Source organism: Molossus molossus, unplaced genomic scaffold (assembly GCF_014108415.1).
Source record: "Molossus molossus isolate mMolMol1 unplaced genomic scaffold, mMolMol1.p scaffold_m16_p_9, whole genome shotgun sequence".
Taxonomy (NCBI): Eukaryota; Metazoa; Chordata; class Mammalia; order Chiroptera; family Molossidae; genus Molossus; species Molossus molossus.
Window position 1 is genome coordinate 152,885 of NW_023425403.1, and position 20,297 is coordinate 173,181.

Here is a 20,297-nt window from a genome sequence, read left to right on the forward strand (position 1 = left end):
TCAGAAGCTAGCAAGGTGTATATCTACCCCTAGACAACAGAGCTTCACCAGCAACCTACTTTAGTCCCCTCCCTGCTGTGGGGAGTCTGGCTGTCTGTAAAATAAACTTTACTTTCCCCTACCCCTTTGTCCTTGAACTCAGTATTCGATTTTGCAAGACAGCAAATCTGGAGCTGAACACGGACGCTTGGTTTCACAAGGAACTCTTGCACTGGCGGCCTGCGCGAGGCGAGCTGGCCAGGGCACCTTCTCCCGCCCAGGGGAGGCTCGCGCCTCCCTGGGGTCCTGGTCCCCAGCAGCAGGCCAGGGGCTGGAACCGCTGCTCAGGAAGCGGCCTCTCCCTGCCCCTGCACCTTCCTCTTCTGCTTTGCAGCTGCGCCTGCTGGGAGCATCCCAGACCGCGCCGATGGGTGGACACGGAACACTACGCTCGGGAACTGGGGGCTGGGGCCCTACTTGTGTTTCTTCCGGGGGGTTCCCAGGCCCCCAAGTGTGAGTGCGACGCTGCTGTGCTGCTCTTCTACCCAGGACCGGGCGCCCAGTTGCCTCTCTGACCCACAGGCGCTTGTGCCTTCGCTGTAGTGTTGGCGTCCAGTCCACTCCGGGGACAGGTTTCCCGGTGGAAACGGCTCCGGGCGGCACCACTTGGCCGAGGCAGCGCCGTCCTCCGCTGCCACCCAGGCTTCCACGGCCGGAGGGGACGGTGAGGCGGACGCAGAGCTCGACTGCCCAGGCCGTCAGCAGAAGGACTTGTGTGCAAACTGTTTCTCGTTCATCACGTGGTGTGACCCTGAGTTTGCCAGAGGATCAGGGCGCTGAACCGCTTTGAACAGACCTGGGCCCAGCACCCAGATGCCCGCCTCCTGGCCGGGGCCCCGCCCCCTCCTCCTGGCCGGGCCCCGCCCTCCCTCCTCCTGGCCGGGCCCCGCCCCCTCCTCCTGGCCGGGCCCCGCCCTCCCTCCTCCTGGCCGGGCCCCGCCCCCTCCTCCTGGCCGGGCCCCGCCCCCTCCTCCTGGCCGGGCCCCGCACTCCCTCTTCCTCGCCGGGGCCCCGCCCCCTCCTCCTGGCCGGGCCCCGCCCCCTCCTCCTCGCCGGGACCCCGCCCTCCCTCCTCCTGGCCGGGCCCCGCCCTCCCTCTTCCTCGCCGGGGCCCCGCCCCCTCCTCCTGGCCGGGCCCCACCCTCCCTCCTCCTGGCCGGGGCCCCGCCCCCACCCTGCGTACTTCCTGTCCACACAGAAGAGAGTTCCTGCGGCGCAAGGCCCGGGAGGGTGAGTGAGTTCCGCTCGCGGAGGTTTCCGTCCCTGCTCCTTGGCTTCCTCCACGCAGCGTCCCCCACCCCGTGCCCGGGGTCGCCGTGGGTGCCACAGACTCCGGCTCGCACCGGTCCCGCCCGTGGGGTGCGCTCGAGGCCCAGCGGCCCGCAGGCGGAGCGCTCCGGCGCTGCGTCGTCACTTCCGGTTCCGGCCAGTAGCGCAGCGAGGCCGCCCTGCGCCGCGGGGTCCGACTCCCGCTCGCTACGCGGCTCCGCGCCCCGCAGGGCAGCCCCGTCCCCTGCCGTCGCCCGCTGGCCCTGCCGGCCGGGTGTGCGCGCCTGCCCGGTGCCCCGGGGGACCCCGAGGAGAGGGGAGCGAGGGCTCCGGAGAGGGGGCCTCAGAAGGTGAACCGGGCGGGCGAGGGAGGGTGCGGTGCGCTCGGTGGCGGGAGGGGCCCGGCGCGAGGTGTCACGGGGGCGGCAGCGGGAAGGGGAGCCGTTCGGAGACCCGGGGTCGCCTGCGGAAGGGGCTCGGAGCAGGAGCTGGGGGAGGGGACGCGCTCCCCGCGAGCGCACGTTACCTGCTGGCCGGTGTCTCGTGCTGGCCGGGCGCCCGGGCACCCGCGTGACCCTCCCCTGGGGCCTCCCTGCCCCCCTCCGTCTGCAGACCCGCCTCGGCTCCCGGTGCAGCGGCTCGGCGGACGCAGGGAGGACCCCAGGCCCCGATGGCGTGCGAACCGGGTCTCCGTGCCCCGCCCGCGCCCTGGGAGCCGCGTTGAAGCGCCTGCACCGTCCGCGGTGAGTTCTGTCGGGAGCACCGGGGAACCCGGGGCGGAGTTCGGTGGGGTGCAGTCTGTTTGCCTGATCGTGTGATGCTTTTGAAGCTTAACAAAGCAAGTCGGTGCAGTGGCCTCCGTATATTAGCAGTTTGCACTAGAAGGGACAGCTTGGAAACAGGCACATTAAGGTGACATTTCGTCCACATTCTGCGGTATGTTTTCTTCGTAACTGTTTAAAACTGGAATCACTCTACGTGCCTAACAGTAGAGGGTTTTGTAAATTGTTGACAGCAGATGCATCCCAAGGAGACCTTGTTGTTCATGGATTTGTAAAGAATTCACTTCTCTGCAAATATCTAAGGGTTCCTACACTTTAGGTGAGTTGGGTTTTGATCGGTGGATCAACAGATGGTGCATTTCATATTATAATAAATTCTGGCACGATGCCACACACACGCAACTGCAAAGAGATTCTCATCCACCAATTTGTGAGGTTCCACCTGCTTTAAGGACTCAGTATATGTATATGTGTGTGTGCATACATGTAAATACATGTATTTGTAAATTTGGGTAAAATACAAGTCTTTATTTTTGTGTCACTAACTGAATAAATTTTGTTTATTATAGACATGTACGTATATGTAAAATGAGATTTTCTTCTTGACTCATTGGTGTGCTTTTAGATACTAGACACTGTTTTGTAGTCCAGACACACACACACACGCCCGCATACTCTGGTCTCATAATGCTCGTGTAATGAAACCAAAACCCTTCCTCTCTGCCCTTTGCCTTTTTTTTTTTGCCCTCCGGAGATGTCACCTATTTCATGTCATAAAATGTTATGTTCCATTCAGTACTGCTAGTATATTGTTTAAGGATGTTAAACTAATTTGTTTTAAAGTTTCAATAAATATAGGTTCAGATGTAATTTGACCTGTGTCCAATTTTTATGGTTATTTTGGCTATATTTTTCACCCAAAATAAAAATTGAGTCAAAATTGACTTTTTTAAGATAGTTGTCACTTTTCATGTAAAATGGTGCATGTGACTTTCAAGTGTGGGTCGTGCCAGGTCTATGCAGTCCCTGGGGTTCTGCTCACCGTGTCCTCTAGTTTAAGATTTTGGTTTGACAGACTCTTCACATGTCATTCTTATGTCCTGAAAAAGTTTTAGAATTTCTTTAAATGGGTCTGCAAATTTATTTCAAATGGGAGTTATACTATTTTGCCATTATAAGTAGAAACCAATGTTGCTTTGCTTACTTTTGAAATGATTGTCACTAAACAGGAAATACTGATTTCAGTGTATTCAGAATAGTTTTGTTCACTTATAAAAGTATTGTTAAATGTAATAGTTGGAATGGAGTGTCCTGCTTTCCTTGAGTGTGCAGTTTGCATGTCATGTGAGAGTAAATGCAGTTCCACTCTTTCGGCGCCATGCTGTCCCTCCTCTCCTGGCTCAGGAATTCTGTGCCTGGTGAGTGAATGTTGGCATCCCTGCCCAGCCCCGCTCTCGGCCCTCCCTCCCCTGGAGCTGCATCTTTGTTCACTGCCAAATATGTGTGCAGAGGTGGTCTTGATTAACAGTAATTATTCACCACTGTTTAAAGATCTTCAACTATTTTTAAAGATCATATATTTTTCCAAGGGTCTATTGATGTAATTTAATTTGGGGGGATCGTTAAAATTATTGTATGAAAGTAATAGGTTTTCTAGTATTGAATCATACTTACATTTTTGCAATAAACTCCACTTGACAGGGTTGTATTAGTATTTAACCATGGCAGTAATAGCTAAATGGCTAAAATTGTATTAATAGTTTTTTGTTTTGTTTTTTAATCCTTATCCGAGGACATTTTTCCATATTTTGTTCAGATAGAGTGTGAGGGAGAGAGAGAGAAACATAGACATGAAAGGGACACATCGAGTGGTTGCCACCTGCACAACCCAACCAGGGCGGGGGACAAACTGCAACCAAGGTAGGTGTCCTTAGCGGGAACCAAACCCAGGTCTCTCTGGACCGCAGGCCCACGCTCTAACCGCTGAGCCAAACCATCCAGGGCTGTATTAATAGTTTTTATAAAATGTTCTCAAGGAAGAGTGTTGAAATGTCCGACTTTTTTTCTACATATATGTATATTTGGTTTGCCTGATTAACCAAGGAGAACAGGTCCTTTTTCTCTTTAGAGCAATTTACCTTACATGTTCAGGACACTCTCATGAACCCGTTTTGGAGATAAATTTTGATATATAATTTATATATTCAAATGGCCTAATCTGATTGTTTTTATTGGTGAGTGAAGAGTCATGACATTTCCTTGGAAATTAATCAATTTCTCTTAACACATACAAATTAATAATATAGTTCTTCCCATTTTTCATAGATTTCAAAGTATTGCTTTCAAATGAATAAATGCTCTATTTTAATTGCTAGTGTTATATTTTCATAAGTCCTTTTTAATTCTTTGATTTCCCTGTCAAAACTTTTCTTGATCTTTGTCAAATGTTTTTTCATTTTTCAATAGTTGTTTATTTAATCTTTTTATTATTTGAACTTTTATTGTCTGCTTATTTGTAAAAATTGGAAAAGCCAAAAAACTCATGTTTCCTTTTTCCTTCTCTTCGTTTGTATGTTTTTGTTTTTTAAAAATATGTTTTTATTGATTTTAGAGGGAGAGGAAAGGAGAGAGGGAAACATCAGTGTGAGAGAGAAACATCAGTTGGTTGCCTCCCATACGCACGTCAACCAGGGATAAAACCCACAATCTGGGTATGTGCCCTGTCCAGGAAATCAACCAGCAACCTTTTGGTATATGGGACAATGCTCAACCAACTGAGCCACAGTGACCAAGGCAGTATCTACATGTTTTTAAAGTCACTGAAAATGTTAGACTTAACAGTCACCCAGAGACTGAAAACTTGTAGCAATTCTTAGCGCAGACCTTCTCTCCCTAGCACGACTGAGCGTGGTCCGTCATCAGTGTGCTCAGCTGACCCGCGAGTGCTGTCTGCACTGTGCAAGCGTTCTCATCTCTTCTCCCTCAGCCTCAGTCACCGAGACTGGTTTCTAGGATACTTTCTATTTCCAGTCCCTTCGGATAATTTTTAAGTAGAATAGACAGGGCTCAGGGCTTCTTTACACTGTGCTCAGCCAAATACAGTTCAGTTGTTTGCTGACGTGTAGGTTTATAAAGTAATACAGTGTTGTAACTTATTTGTTTATTAGACACTAGTGGCATGAAGGGGGGAATAAAATGTTTTGTCTTTACTGCCCAATCCTTAGCACTAGCTCTGATTCATATAATCTACCCAGTTAATGTATGAGAAAATAACAATGTTTCTATCCCTTCCTCTCTCTCTAAAACCAAGAAAGAAAAAAAAAATTCTGAGCTTGGAAGGCGGGCAGAGACAAATTCAGATTAAGCCTGTGTTACTTTCTAACATGTGCTTGTCTGCATTGTATGTTCTTGTATGCATGTGATTTTTGTCATATTTACTGAAGTTTTTTGAACCTCTGATCATGTCATTTATTAAATTGATAAATGAACCATAATCAGTAGGGTTATTTTGAGGAATAAATAAACAAACATATGTAAGTCTAAGCACAGCATCACATGTAATGAAACTTCACTGTTACAAATCACAAATAGGTCATTTAAAGCTACTTCTGTTATGACTCATTGTCATCATTTGTCCATGAAATACACATAATTATTAATGTTTTCGGTGAGGGCTTACACTTCACAAAGCTGTGTGAGGCAGAGCAGTAATGCAGTTAGAAGAAGTGTCAGGTGATGGGGCTGGTGAAGGGCAGGATCTCCACTGCCACTTTTCTAAGTATCAGGTGGAAGAACTAAATTTCCTCTAAAACGCCTACGTTCTATAGTTTTTGAGCCCACTGCCCTGCGAGGATTGTTGGACATGATAGTGGTTCTGTAGCCCATGTACTCACACTGTTTTCTGATGCAGGGGATCTTCAGGGGTAAATTTGAAGGTAGATGCCATTGAGTCCTCTAAATGGAATAAGCCACTGCAGTGAGCGACCTTATCCTAAAATGTATCCCTAATTCTCTTGGTTCATAACCAAATTCATATAGAACAAATCTAAAAGTCCATGTTAAGGGATTGATATTCCTGGAAACCTCATTTTAGGAGACAAACTGATTCAGGACAAAAGTACCTGAAGGGCAGGGACAGGAAGCAGTAGGAATGGACTGAGGCATCAAAGGGCTGGATCAAGTTGGAGAAACATTGCTTGTGCACAAACTAAGAATGTTCAGGCCTGAGAAATCTCACAGTGGCTCCTGGAGATGGAGACACGTGTGGCATGAGTAGGATCTCTGTTTCAAGAGGGAATTTAAAAGTTCTGAACACCATGGGTTAATTAGTTCACAAACTCATGGTGTCCCAACTCTTACCTAAAGTGAAGGTCTTTGTGTCTTCTATGGGCCCTGACAGGAGAGCGCTCCCACTGTTTTTCTTAGCAAACCCTGCTGTTTCTGTTGGTTGGCCTGGGGCTGGTGCCCAGGTGAAGCATTGGAGCTTCATGACAGCGGGGTCTAGAAATTATAGATAATGAAGTTTCATGACTTCTTTCTCCCTCAGCTTTGCCTCCTGTTGCCTGGACTGTGCCAGTGAAAACCCAGAGGACGGTTGGCAGCTGAGCTAGAGATGATGGGGTCCCAGGTGAGTGGAGAATTGCTCTTTCTACTGGACTGCATCTGCATCGCCAGTATAGGTGCATGTCTCCCGCAGGCATTGATGTCTAAGTACATGCGAGATTGAATAAGAACCTGAGCTTTAGTCAAGTTTCCCCAGAACTCCTGAATGGTCATGTTGGGTCAAGGACTTATTAAATGATCATCTCTTTCCCAATATCACACTAAGCTATTCCAGCCTCTGTCAGTGCTATGTACTTACAGGAGGGATGAGAAAGGTTTCGTTTTCTCATCTAATTCATGGCCTTGTTAGCAAAAAAGAGTTACACATTAACTATGTTGTTAACTGTAATGGCTTTAGGATTGGGGTGAATACAGGTAATGCAGATGAGTGGGGAGTGAGCAAAAACAGTATAGCCAGAAAGGGAGGCAGATGTTTCCACAGGTGAGCTCAGTCAGCCCAGTGTTACAGGTGCCGACAGAAGTGCTGGTTAGTGTCAAGGGACAATGAACGATGACTATGCCAGAGAAAGGAATGAGGAATTATCATCTATTTACATGGAGGCAGTTCATAGGGACTATTACTTCTTTAATTTTGGTTATGATTCAGGAGGAGGGGTTTAAAAGGTAGAGTAAAACTTAAGGCCCTGTGGGGAAAAAATGTTATTAACTTAAAAGGCAAGAATGATCAAGTGGCTTCCAGTATGCCTGAACAGAGAAACAAGGTGAAGAAACGAGAGGCGAAGATAAGTGGTAGGCAGAGCTTCCAGAGAATTTGAGAAACCGGCCTCAGACCATAGGATTCTATTATCCTTCAGCACAGAGGTCTCGGAATCTCTGACCTGTGCTGCTGAACCATTTATGTTCATGCTTTGTAACAAATGTCTGCGTTGTGTGGAGGTAAAAGGCAGCACCTGATGATCCCAAGTCCTGTATAAATTGTGTTGTTTTGTGGAATTCTGAACACTGCTTCAATATCCTGTCATTTATTGAATAATGAACATGGAGCTTGTATTTAATGTTGTTTGCTAGATAGTTATCATTTTACACATGCTCATTGGATCTTAAAAATTTCCTAACAATCATTAAACCTGTTCTTTGATGAGAACTGAGCCAATAAAAGAGAATAATCTGACCACAGTCATGGTTAAAAGGGGGCATATCATAGAGACTGCATTCCTTGTGATGAGTTTGTAGGTTTCCTTGAAATTGGTGGAGAAGAGTGGGGTTTCGTTTTGTTTTTTAGTGTGTTTTTATTTTTAGAGAAAGAGGAAGGGAGACAGAGATAGAAACATTGATGTGACAAAGATACATTGACCGGCTGCCTTCTGCACACCCCTTAACCAGGCTCAAGCCTACAACCTGAGCATGTGCCCAGAACTGGGACCTCTCAGTCCATGGGATGTTGCTCCATCCACTGAGCAACACCAGCTAGGCTTTTTTTTTAAATATGTTTTTATTGATCCTCTAGAGAATGAGGAAGAGAGAGAGAGAAACATTGATGTGAGAGAGAAATATCAATTGGCTGCCTCCTGCATGCCCCTACTGGGGATCGAACCCACTATCTGGGTGTGCACCCTTACTGGGAATCTAACCAAGACCTCTCACTCCACTGAGCCACACTGGCTGGGCAAAAAGAGTGTTCTAATTATAAATTTTCAAGTGAAAATGTTGTCATGATTTGGAGTCCTAATTACAAGTTTATTGGGATATCACCATACCTCATTTGATACTTCTTAATAATGAAGTTTTATATGTTTACTGTGGGTGTATCTGAAAGTATGATGTAAAGTTCAACAATGAGAATGATGTGACTGGACCCAAACTATTTGAACCTTCTGTGCACTCAACTGCCACTTCCTTAGTTCTATGACCTACCTGTACCACCTCCCCTGGAGACTGGCAGTCATGGCCCTGTCTGAAACAAGGTCCATAATGTTTTAGGAAGCAGTGTCCTTCGAGGATGTCGCTGTAGAATTCACCCAGGAAGAGTGGGCCCTGCTGGACACATCCCAGAGAAAACTATTCGCTGATGTAATGCTGGAGAGCATCAGGCATCTGGTCTCGATTGGTGAGTTTCTCAACACGTAGGTACGTATTTATTCCTTCAACATGTCAGAAAGCTTTCCCATTCCTTGTTCCAAACTTTGTCTTGATTCCTTCATAACTCTCACAAAACTACCTTACAAGCAGTTTTCTTTACATTTTACTTATGTTGATTTTGTAATCCCAGTAAAGTGTAATCTTGCTGACACAATTTTCTGTCTTTACTACTCAATTTCCAACTCTCAAATAGTGGTGGAAACTCACTATTTTTTAATGGGTATGTAATGTATTGATTTTTAAGATAAATAATTGTTTTGCTGCAAGGACTGTGCTTAGATCAAACACAGTATTAAAAATAACCAGACAGCCCTGGCCGGTTTAGCTCAGCGGTTAGAGCGTCGGCCTGCGGTCCAGAGAGACCCGGGTTTGGTTCTCGCTAAGGGCACGGACCTCGGTTGCAGTTTGTCCCCGGCCCTGGTTGGGTTGTGTGGTGGCAGCCACTTGATGTGTCCCTTTCATGTCGATGTTTCTTTCTCTTTCTGTCTTTCTCTCCTACTCTATCTGAACAAAAAGTGGAAAAATGTCCTCAGGTGAGAATAAAAAAACTAAATAAAAAATAACAAGACGTTGTTTTCCACATAGAAGTTACATTTTTACCTGGTAGAAGTTGTATTTATTGGATTTTTTTGGCTATAGTATTCAAACACTGTGAAAGCTTATATTTTCTCACTGAATGAAAATACTGATTGTTCTTCAGACTGTCTTTGAGCTTGGAACAAGTTCAGGACCTCTCATTTTGCTGATGAAGAACTATCCATGTTGCTGTCAGTATACTCTTTCCTGGGTTGACCTTCAGAGGTTGTCTTATTTTTTCTCATTAGTTGAGCCTGTATTGATGATCATGTACTGTCATTAGTACCAAACTCAAATTCAAATATCATTTTCCTACAAATAGGCGGTCAGCTCTACAAATCAGATGTGATTTCCCATTTGAAGGAGGGAGAGCAACTTTCAAGAGAAGAGATGGGTGTTGTGCAAGGCCAGAGTCCAGGTGAGCTGCCAGAACCTGTGCTTCGGTAAGAAAAGGAGCATGGTCAGTAAGTGAGCAGGCCCTAAGAACGATTAAAATGATATCTCAGGTTAGTGGTGATTTTTAAAATGTAGGGGACAAATTTTTGAGATGTCATTATACCTTGCAGTTATCAACTTCTATTCAAGTGTCTCTCAGTATCTTTAGCTTTAGGGAAGGTTATATTCATGTACTTATTGGAGTTCTCTATTTACCCTCCCCGCCCCCCAACCTCAGGTTTCCATAGCTCTATTTGAGCCCTGTAACTCCATCCTCAACACCCACACCACCCTGGAGCACTCTGATTATGCTTTCATGGTTTACAACAAGGCCATCTATGACATCTGTTGTAGAAACCTCGATATTGAGCACCCAAACTATAGGAACCTTGACCACCTTATTGGCCACCTTATTGTGTCTTCTATCACTGCTTCTCTTGGGTTTGATAGAGCCCTGAATGTTGATCTTGCAGAATTCAAGATCCTGGTTCCATATCCCCAAATCCACTTTCCTCTGCCCACATATGCCCCTGTCACCTCTACTGAGAAAGCCTACTGTGAACAGCTTACTGTAAAGGTCACCATTTTGTGCTTTGAGCCAGCCAACCAGATGGTGAAATTTGACTTGCTGCCTGTTCTACTTTGGTGACACAGTTCCCACAGATACCAGTGCTGCAATTGCCACCATCAAGACCAAGCACAGTATCAGTTTGTGGATTGGTGCCCCACTGGTTTTTAAGTTGGCATTAATTAGCAGCCTCCACTATAGCATCTGGTAGAGATCTGGACAAAATACAGTGAGATAGGTGCATGCTGAGCAATACCACAGAACACCACAGCTCTTGCTGAGGCCTTGGCTTTCCTGGACCACAAGTTTGACCTGATGGATGCCAAGCATGCCTTTGTTCACTGGTCCATGGGTCAGGAAATGGAGGAAGGAGAGTCTTCTGAGACTCGTGAGGACATTGCTCTGCTTGACAAGGACTGTGAGGAGGTTGGAACAGATCGTGCTGAGGATGAGGATAAGGGTGAGGAGTATTAACTTGCCTGCTGTCATTTTACACCCCATTGTCTTGGGACTGTCTTATTCTGTGAAACTGTCCATTGTGTCCCTGACTGGTCATTAAAAGTAATGTTTTGGCCTAGCCAGTGTGGCTCAGTGGATTGAGCATCATCCCATGGACTGAGAGGTCTTGGCTTGATTTTGATCAGGGCACCTGTCTGGATTGTGGGCTCAATCTCCAGTAGGAGGCATGTAGGAGGCAGCCGATAGATGGTTCTTTTTCACATTGATGTTTCTACCTCTCTCTCTCTTCCTTTCTAAAAAATCAATTAAAACATTTTTAAAAGTGATGCTTCCTTTTGTTTTTTAATTCACAAAATGTCCCTTTTCATGGACCTACTCTATGAAGATTTTCCCTCTTTTCCTCCCCAACTTGCCATCTTCATTTTATTTTCTTATATTCTGGTCCAGAAAATGTCAGTCATTAATGTCTGTAATGTGTTTCTCCTTATTTTTATTAACATGCTTTCCCATCTATTTGTTAATATTTGAAACATACTCAGATGGGCGTTGGGTCTCATCAACATTTTAATCCCCCTACTGTAGCTCTAACAATTTATTCTTTTCTAGTCATTTCAGATAGGAGAGATGATTTTAAAAAACAAGAAATGATATCCACTCAACATTTCTACAAGAAGGACACATCCCTAATCAGTGCAGTGGTAAGCTTTATGGGTGTGAACCTGTACTTCCAAATAAAAACTTGGGAATTGAACAAGTTATGAGTTTGGCAGTTACTTGACTAATTAGAGTTGGAATCAAGTTAGTTTGGTTTTAGGGAAAAAATTAACTTGATGTCAAAACCATAACCTGAGATCTTATAAACAGATCATTGCATAATCCTGGCTCATATAACCAATCTTTGACATATAATGTCTAAAAATTAATCAGATATCTCTGCAGTTAGGAAGCCACAAAAGAGAAAATTTTTATGTATGTGAGAGAGTAATACCCCATGTTTATACAACTAATAGCAAAAATGTTAATTGGAGTCTATCACTGACTGATTATTCTAGAGTTTATATGTCGAGAAATGAATGAAGGAAAGAATAAACGTGGGTAAACCTTTAACAGTCTCTCATTTTCTTTCAAAAAGCAGAGATTTTACAATCAAGAAGATCCGTTTGAATGTAATGATTTGGGAGACAATTTTACTGAAATCTTAACATTGACTCAGTGTGTGATACCTCACATGGGAAAGAAACCCCATATTATACAAGAATTTAAAAAACTGATCAGTTACTTTAATCAACATAAACTGATTGACACTAGAAGTAAAGTGTATAAATGTCAGCGTGGGAGAGCTCTGATTCACCGCTTTGCTGTTAGACAACACAGTAAGATTCAAGATGGGGAGAAAACATTTGAATGCCACGTATGTGGAAAAGCCTTCAGTAACAGTTCTAACCGTAGACGACATGAGATGATTCATACTGGAGTGAAACCACATGAATGTCATCTGTGTGGGAAGGCCTTCACCCATTGTTCTGACCTTAGAAAACATGAAAGAATTCACTTTGGAGAGAAACCATATGGATGTAATCTATGTGGGAAAACCTTCAGTAAAAGTTATAACCTTAGGCGACATGAGATGATTCATGCTCGAAAGAAACCACATGGATGTCATCTGTGTGGGAAGGCCTTCACTCATTGTTCTGACCTTATAAAACATGAAAGAACTCACTTTGGAGAGAAACCATATGGATGTAATCTATGTGGGAAGACATTTAGTAAAAATTCTTACCTTAGACAACATGAGAGAACTCACAATCAAGAGAAACCACATGAATGTCTTCTATGTGGGAAGGCCTTCACTCATTGTTCTCACCTTAGAAAACATGAAAGAACTCACACTGGAGAGAAACCATATGGGTGTCATCAATGTGGAAAAGCTTTCACTGATTCTTCTGTCCTCAGACGACATGAGAGAACTCATACGGGAGAGAAGCCATATGAATGTCACTTATGTTGGAAAGCCTTCACCGATTCTTCTGTTCTTAGACGACATAAGAGAACTCACACTGGAGAGAGACCATACGAATGCCACCTATGTGGAAAAGCCTTCAATCACTCTTCTGTCCTCAGACGACATGAGAGAACTCACACTGGAGAGAAACCATATGAATGCAATATATGCGGTAAAGCCTTCAACAGAAGCTATAACTTTGGACTACATAAGAGAATTCATACTGGAGAGAAACCGTACAAATGTTATCTATGTGGAAAAGCCTTCAGTAAATACTTTAACCTTAGGCAACATGGGAAAACTCACGCTGTAAAGGTTATAAATGTGGAAGATTCACCACCCATCCTTTCAAACTCTAAGCACTCATGACGACTCACACATTGAAAAAAGCACTGTAATCAATGTGGAAGAGCCTTTATTCATTCTTATTTCATTCAATTGAAGTTAATTCTAAGTGGGGAGAATCTATATGTATGGCATTTACTTGACAAACTAGACAATGGGCTTACCTGGAGAATTCAGACTGTAAAAGAATGAATGTATAAGGATTTTTATACACAGTTCTGTTAAAGAAAATGGAGAAATCGGAGGTTGGCTATGGTGGATGAAGTTAGGGGCAAAATGCCGACAGTATGGCCAGGGGGGTGTGGCGGTGTGGTGGCAGCTGAGCCTGGATAGAGCCCTGGGGAGTCTGCTTCTGAGCAGGTAGCTGCAGTAGGCATGGGCCAGGAGACTGGAGGTGGGGAGGCTGGGACCTGCATGCCCTCAGTATAATAGGATCTTGACTCCATCCTGGACCGTGAGACACTGCTGGCTAGAGCCACTGTCACCATACACGTGGGGGAGGGTGCTGTGGCAGGGATTCTGGAGCGCTTCATTCTTAGACCAGATCTGAATCTGTCCTAGGGCTGACCCTGACCTCTGAGTCCTGTCCAGATCCAGGATTCTGTCTAGGAGCTGGAACTGACAAGAGTTCTTTCCTGGTTCCAGCCCACCACACAGTTTGACCAAAACACCTTGCAAGCAAGGTCTCTGCCGGGAGTTGATCCCAGTCAGGAGCCAGGACACATTTCTAACTCAGATCTGAATTGAGACTCTAGAATGGAAATCTATCAACCCAAGCCCTGGATCTCAGCTGGGACTAAACAAGAATTGGGTGAGATGGAATGAGAACAATTAAGTGCTACTAACTTGATTAAGGTGAGGCCAGCTGGCATGAATTAGACCCGTAGTGGCTTTGGATGTTCTCTGTGCAAGTGCTTTCACAAGCTTCTTGCCATGTCCTCCTTAGTGACAGGGCAGCGACCAAAATCTGAGACCTCTCAGCCAGATAAAAGATTTAGTTAATGAATCTAACCCATGAATGATTGGGGAGGGGGATGGAGAAATTCTGTGTGTGCAATCAATGTAGAAATGCCTTGGTTTATCATTTATTTTTTAAACATGTTAGTAAACCGCACAAAGGAGATATCCCAGCTCTGTAATCATTGTGCTGTTCAGCTAAGCACCACGCTTGATGTGCACAAGAACATTTAGTGTCAGCTGCTAAAACAGGTTAAGTGGAAAAATTCACTACTAGGAGGGCAAAGCCTCTTGAAAATTAGCAGATAATCTATCTTGGAAAAGTGATTTTATGAAAATTGGCAAAATGTTTATTAATCAACATTTGTACAACAGGTGAGAGTTCACACTTGAACATTCAGTGTCACAAATGAAATATTTTCAGTGACTTCTCATTACTTAGCATTAATTATCTCACATTGAATAAGTGGATAAACATTCCGGTGGGTTTTACATTAGGAATTTGGGACTGAAGAAAAATTCTAGATTTTAAGCATAAAAGTCAAACTACAATGATTAATACCGGAAAAATGCAGGCATTAATTGGTAGTAAAAATTAAACAGATTGGTTAAATTCCAGTTTTCTTTATACTAATACAAACACACGTATTTGGGTCACTTATAAAATATTAGATGTGAACTTATACAGTACACAAAACCATATTCTGTGATATTCATGTTATAGTTATTGAAATATTTAAAATCAAAAAAGGATTTACCTCTTTTTAATATATAAAATATTTAAATCAGAATTTTGACAGAAATGACTCCATAGGAAAAGTCCTCCACAACCAACAACATGCAATCACATTAAAATCTTGGTACTTTCTCATGGGAACCTGGCTTAATTTACCTGCACTTCCCAAATTTAATTTTTTGCTGATGCAATTGTGTCAAACACCCACATGCAGATCCTTTATCACCTGCCTCTTACCATACAGCACCGCTGGCCTGACGGGAGTTCACACGTGTTCCTCTGCCATGTGCCTCCCTGGCCGCTGCTGGGGGATGAAGTGCTTCCTGTCGAAGCAGGACGGCCAGGTTTTCCTTAGTGTCTGCACAGGGCACGTGGCCACCGCACGGTGTGCACACAGGTGTCTCCTTGCTGTTTGTGTGATTTAGTGGCCTCTGTGAAAGGGTGTGTTTAATGTGGAAGGTCCACATGTGACTGAACTTCTATATTTTGTTTGTGGTGACTATGGAGGTTAGGCACAGTGTCCTAAAGTTAAAACAGTCTACTTTTTATTGATACCAACTTAAATCACAGATTCAGATTCTACTCCTTTACAGCTCTATGCCCCCACCCCAGCTATTACCATTCTTACGGATCACTGTTGTGATTGCTGTTAATACTGAATATAAATTTTCTGTTCATGAAGGCTGTCTCAGGCTTACAAAGATGACTGCAGAGATAGGCACACACAGCTCTCCAAGGACCCCACTGTACTGCCAGGTACATGTTCATGTCGTTCCTGACATTGAAAGTGACACTCCAAGTACAGGGACCAGATGAAGCTGCCAGAGGAGGCCTCAGAAAGCACCCTTGGTCCATATGAATCTCTAGAAATAGTCCTAAGTCCCCTCCAGTTACCATCAACCACAACTGCTGCATTGGAAGTGGGGGATGGAACAGTCCTATGGTGTTCCAGAGCCTCCACAATATGGTCGAAGTCAAACGGGGGGGGGGGGGGGGGACTAGTAAGTGCTCTTGTTCCATGAGAAGGTAGGAAGGTCCCCTGGACTGCCTGAGCCTCCACAGAACATTTTACTTTAGCTCAGGATCCGTAGAACTGCTCATGTTGGAAGGGATGTGCTGGGATTGTTTTCTAGGCCCACTGAAGCTTGAGAAAATTAAGTGTCCGGGATGCCCATGCTCATAGTAGGCAGGGTGTCTATGCACTGGGTGGACACAGATCAGGAGTCCAGGCCCAGGACCTGCCCTGTGGATGTGAGTGCAGCTAACTGTTGCTGCTCTGAAGGGCAAAGCCATCTGTGCCCATAAGAAAGTGAGACTTCAGCACGTCAGAGCAGGGCCATGGTGCCCTGCTTGGGAGCAGGTGTGGGTGGGGACAGCCCTGGTGGGCGTCTCCCTCCTGCTGTGTTCTCCAACAGGAGCCTTCATGGGCCCTGCATACAGGGAGACGTGAGACAACACAGGAGACGGTTCAGTGCCTGCCTCCCTGCCTCGTGAGGCCCCTGTAGGCCCTGCACCCACCTCTCCAGCAAGTGCCTCTGCTTCAGAAGGAAAGAGCCTTCCTGCACGCCAGAGGTCAAGGTGCAAGGGGGGAGTCCCTCATGTGACATGCACCTGCAGAGCCAAGCTAGATGCTGAGGGCTCTCTGTGCATCCTCGCCACAGCACAGACCTGTGACAAAGCAGGTTCAGAGGCTGGCATGTGTCTTCCCTAAAGCCAATGATTCAAACACAGGTCTAATTTAGGCCAAAGCCCACATGTTGAAGTCCTTTGCCTCTGCTGTTGAGAGTGTAGCAGGAGGGATGGACTACCTGTTGTGGGGTGCCTGGGCAATTTTCAGCACTGCCTATGTGGCCTCCAGACCCAATAGGCTCGTGAAGACCCTAAACACAGGCAGGCAGACACCGCTGTGGAAACAGACTTCCTACTGGACGGCGCTTGGGAGCAACTAAGTCATTGTGCATTTTATGGCCATTTCTTCTGGTTACACAATTGAACACTTATGTAGTGTTCTAAGCCAGTGAGGTCACACTCATGGAAGCAGAGGGTAGAATGATAGTGGCTAGGGGAGGGGCAGTTGGTGACACGTTGCTCAGGGGGTATAAACTTCCAGCTACAGGATGAACACGTTCCAGAGATCTGATGTACAGCTCAGGGACCACAGTTAATGACACAGCATTACACACTTAAAGTTGCTGAGAGAGTACAGCTTAGAGATGGGGATCATCTCATCCAACGTCACACTTTTCATCTGGGGAAACTAAGGCCCAGGAAGCACAACCACGCATGCCATTTGACACCAGAACACAGGCCCAGCTCCAGGGCAGCAGATGCCCACAGCAAACCCCTGTGCTGGCCTGCAGGTCCCCATCAGAGGGAACACATGTGGTCTACGGGCAGTATTTTTGGACCATCGTAGTGCAGAACCCTGACCACCTGTGGGGCAGGACTCTGATTTCGTGTTTGTCTGGCCTCCCTGCCTTCCAGAATAAGTTGTGTATTATTTGTTACAGCAAAAAATTCTGACCAGTAATGAGCAATTGGTGGAGAGGCCCTGATAACATGGGAACACCCTGCCCCTCAATGACGATCCTATTCTTGCCCAGTCCGGTCTACTGAGGATGGTTACAAACTCCAAATTCCTTCCAGTGTGTGACTTTGTAGGTCTTGGAGGGGAAAGTTCCCTGTCAAGAATAATAGAACGGCCCTGGCCAGCGTGGATTAGTGGCTACAGTGTTGGCCTGCGTATGGAAGGGTCTTGGGTTTGATTCCCAGTCAAGGGCACATACCTGGGTTTGCAGGTGTGATCCCTGGCCCCAGTCGGGCACATGCAGGAGGCAACCAATCGATCTCTCTCTCTCCCCTCAATGTTTCTCTCTCCCCCCACTCTTCCCTCCCATCCACTCTCTAAAAACCAATGGAAAAAATTTCCTCAGGTAAGGCTTAACAAAAAACATAAAACCAACTACAATAATAAAACTGTGGGAAGCAGAAGAAATGGGAAGAGATCAGATCTTTCCCAAGACTCAACCCTGTAAATTCAGGAAGCACAATTTTTTAATGAGGAAAACTGATTGAGTTATATACCTTAAATGTGTGTGTGTGTCAGTCTTACCTCAAAGAAGTTTTTCTTAAACTGAGATATAATTGACATTCATGTCAGAGGGACAACATAATTCACTTGGTTATATTGCAAAAGGACAGCTGCAGTAAGTCTAGTTCACAACCATTGCCACATGTAGTCCTGATGAGAACTTTGAACATCTACTTTCTGCCCTGGCTGGTTTGGCTCAGCGGTTAGAGCATCAGCCCACAGACCAAGAGGCCAGGGTTTGGTTCCCACTAAGGGCACGTACCTTGTTTGCAGTTTGTCCCCGGCCCCGGTTGGGGTTGTATGGGTGGCAGCCAGTTGATGTGTCTCACATCAATGTTTCTCTCTCTCTCTCTTCCCCCTCTCGCCCTCCTGCTCTATATCAAGATAAATGCAAAAATGTCCTCGGGTGAAGATAAAAAAAAAAAAAGATCTACTTCCGACTCATATATACACAAAATACATAATTATTAACTATACTTACTGTGCTGTACCTTACATTCCTATGCTTAGCAGAAGGGTCCTTATGATTGTGTTCCCAGGGGTCCTAAGAACACAGCCTGGGGATCTTACCTCCAAAGTGAAGGCCACAGCCCTTAGCCTGATGTACATGGTGTTGCAGAGCATCCTCAAGGATGCAGACGTAATGGCCCTGTACCCTCGAGCATCGCAACCTGAACTCCCCTAATCACCAGTCTCCGTGCTGCTGTGAAACCACTCACTGCTTCGCTGTCATTTTCTCTCGTCCACAAGGGTGCCTTTGCCTCCTGTCATCATTAAAACTGTGCCTAGTAAGATTGAATTCCATTCTGATTGAAGACTTGTTAACAATCCTTCCAAGGTGGATTGTTATCCCCAATTCATGTTCTGTGCAAATCCAGTGCCCACCAGTGTTCCTACTGCAGACTGGCAGGGAGATTCGCAGGGAAAGGGCTGTCTTACCCTTATGCTGTGGCCAGCGGTGACTTAATCAGAACCCCGAAAGCTGCCTCTGGCTAGGTGAATTGCCCAAAGGTGCACCCTTAGGCATCCAGATGAGGTCCCAGGTCTGCTACGCCCCCGAGTCTGTGCTCTGGCTCTAGCTCAATGAGCCACTCTCCCTGGGCAGTGAGGTCAGCCTGGCTCTGGCACGGTGCCAGGCTAGACAGGCTTTCAAAGCGGGATAGAGTCAGGGGTTGCATAAGGCTACTGTTAGGATGGACCCCGAGTGGGGATGGGGTGCCTGTAGGGGGACTGCAGTGTTCACATCAGCCTTCCCTTTCAGATGTCACACACCTACCACGGGCTCCTGGCCACCAGCTTGATGGACTACCTCACAGTTCTTATCTAATCCCCATCTGAAAGGTACTGAGACCCAAGACCAAGAGGAGATCTGAAACAAGTGAGCAAGCAAACAAGCATGTGGGTCCTGTCCCCATCCCATCCCCGGCCTCTGGCCTCAGCACAGAGGCTTATTGGCTTCGGATGGTCACAGCCCAGTGCTCCCTGGAGGCAGCTCTTTGGATGCTGCTTTTGCCCGAGGCTCCCTCCACATTTTGAACAGCTCACAGCTCTCACCACTTGTTTCTTCAGTGTGAACCGCCACGCTGGGTCTGCACTGATGGTGAGTTCACAGCACCTGCCATGGTGCCCACAGTTAGTGACGCAGCACCTTTAGTCTGAAGGCCCTGCTTCGTTCATTAACGATTCTACACCAAGGGGGCAGGGTTTGGTTCTGGTGGTTACTTTTTATTTCTTACCTCATATCATCACTGTAAAGAAGACAGAATCAGTCTTCACATGATGCACAAAGACGTCATTAGCTGTGTTGCAGAAGGGGTGGGACAGCAGAAAGAGACAATCTCCTGAGCCTTGAGGGGCAACGTGGAGAAGCTCTTAAATTGGGGATATGCAAGCAATGTTGCTGACTTCGGTCCATAATCACTTTCATTTTAAAACCATATAGGCAAAGAACACTACTGTAGTAATCACATCAGAAATAACTTACAAAACAATTTTTCTAAAGTATGCGTACCTTGCCCAGCCAGTGTGGCTCAGTGGTTGAGCATGGACCTTGCACCAAGAGGTTGCGGTGATTCCCATTCGGGGCACGTGCCCAGGCTGTGAGCCTGATCCCCAGTGGGGGGCGTGCAGGAGGCGGCCAGTCGATGTTCTCTCATCGCTGTTTCTCTTTCTCCTTCTCCTTTCCTCTCTCTCTAAAGTCAAAAAATAAATAAAACACGCATACCTACTATGTGCTTCCTGCAGTGAGTTTCAAACATAAAAGCGCATTTCATAAAGAAAAGCACTAAGATCAGATACTTATCTTGCTCACTAGGCATCAGGCACTGAACTTGAAA

The 20,297-nt window shown here is 45.9% G+C and overlaps 1 protein-coding gene across 6 annotated transcripts; it reads left to right on the forward strand.

The window, feature by feature from the left end:
* The first annotated feature begins 1,589 nt into the window (after positions 1 to 1,589).
* On the forward strand, positions 1,590 to 19,505 carry LOC118622853 (zinc finger protein 596-like). 6 transcript variants are annotated; one of them, XM_036250371.1, is made up of 7 exons: positions 1,590 to 1,658; positions 1,921 to 2,051; positions 6,637 to 6,717; positions 8,634 to 8,760; positions 9,691 to 9,786; positions 11,437 to 11,528; positions 11,966 to 14,800. In XM_036250371.1, the coding sequence occupies exons 3-7, from the start codon at positions 6,703 to 6,705 to the stop codon at positions 13,199 to 13,201; spliced, it is 1,566 nt and encodes a 521-aa protein (XP_036106264.1). In that variant the 5' UTR covers positions 1,590 to 1,658; positions 1,921 to 2,051; positions 6,637 to 6,702; the 3' UTR covers positions 13,202 to 14,800. The 6 variants fall into 6 exon arrangements, with proteins under 6 accessions (XP_036106264.1, XP_036106268.1, XP_036106263.1 ...); XM_036250375.1 differs by lacking the exon at positions 11,966 to 14,800 and adding an exon at positions 19,223 to 19,505 and having other exon boundaries at positions 1,609 to 1,658; XM_036250370.1 differs by lacking the exons at positions 1,590 to 1,658; positions 1,921 to 2,051 and adding an exon at positions 2,125 to 2,244 and having other exon boundaries at positions 11,963 to 14,800.
* The last annotated feature ends 792 nt before the right edge of the window (positions 19,506 to 20,297 follow it).